At 46.3% G+C, this 259-nt stretch overlaps 1 protein-coding gene across 1 annotated transcript in view; it reads right to left on the bottom strand.

The window, feature by feature from the left end:
* LOC119591792 (mucin-17-like) overlaps positions 1–259 on the bottom strand; it is a 10,983-nt gene that overhangs the window by 6,285 nt on the left and 4,439 nt on the right. The window contains 1 exon segment of the mRNA XM_037940536.1: positions 5–170. Within this exon segment, the coding sequence (XP_037796464.1) occupies positions 5–170 (166 nt within the window).

Below are 259 nucleotides of genomic sequence, written 5' to 3'. Positions count from 1 at the left end.
TCACCCATCGACACAGTGGGCGGCAGTGAGAACGTATCGATCGTTGATGATGGATCCGCCGCAGAAAACAAAACTGTCGTATTTCTGAGCCAAGCCAATCTGCCACGGGTACTGGGCGATGTCTGTTGGATCTCCGCCGACGATCTTTGTGTTGAACCGCAGACCACATCCTAATGGGGGGGAAATAATGGTAAGTTTGAGTTTTCTTTTTTTTGGAAAAGAAATTACGATACAATACGATAGTACTATGAGATATGGG

This window comes from Penaeus monodon, chromosome 29 (assembly GCF_015228065.2).
Source record: "Penaeus monodon isolate SGIC_2016 chromosome 29, NSTDA_Pmon_1, whole genome shotgun sequence".
Taxonomy (NCBI): domain Eukaryota; kingdom Metazoa; phylum Arthropoda; class Malacostraca; order Decapoda; family Penaeidae; genus Penaeus; species Penaeus monodon.
Note: the sequence above shows the minus strand (reverse complement) of the source record. Positions and strands in the feature narration are given on the sequence as shown.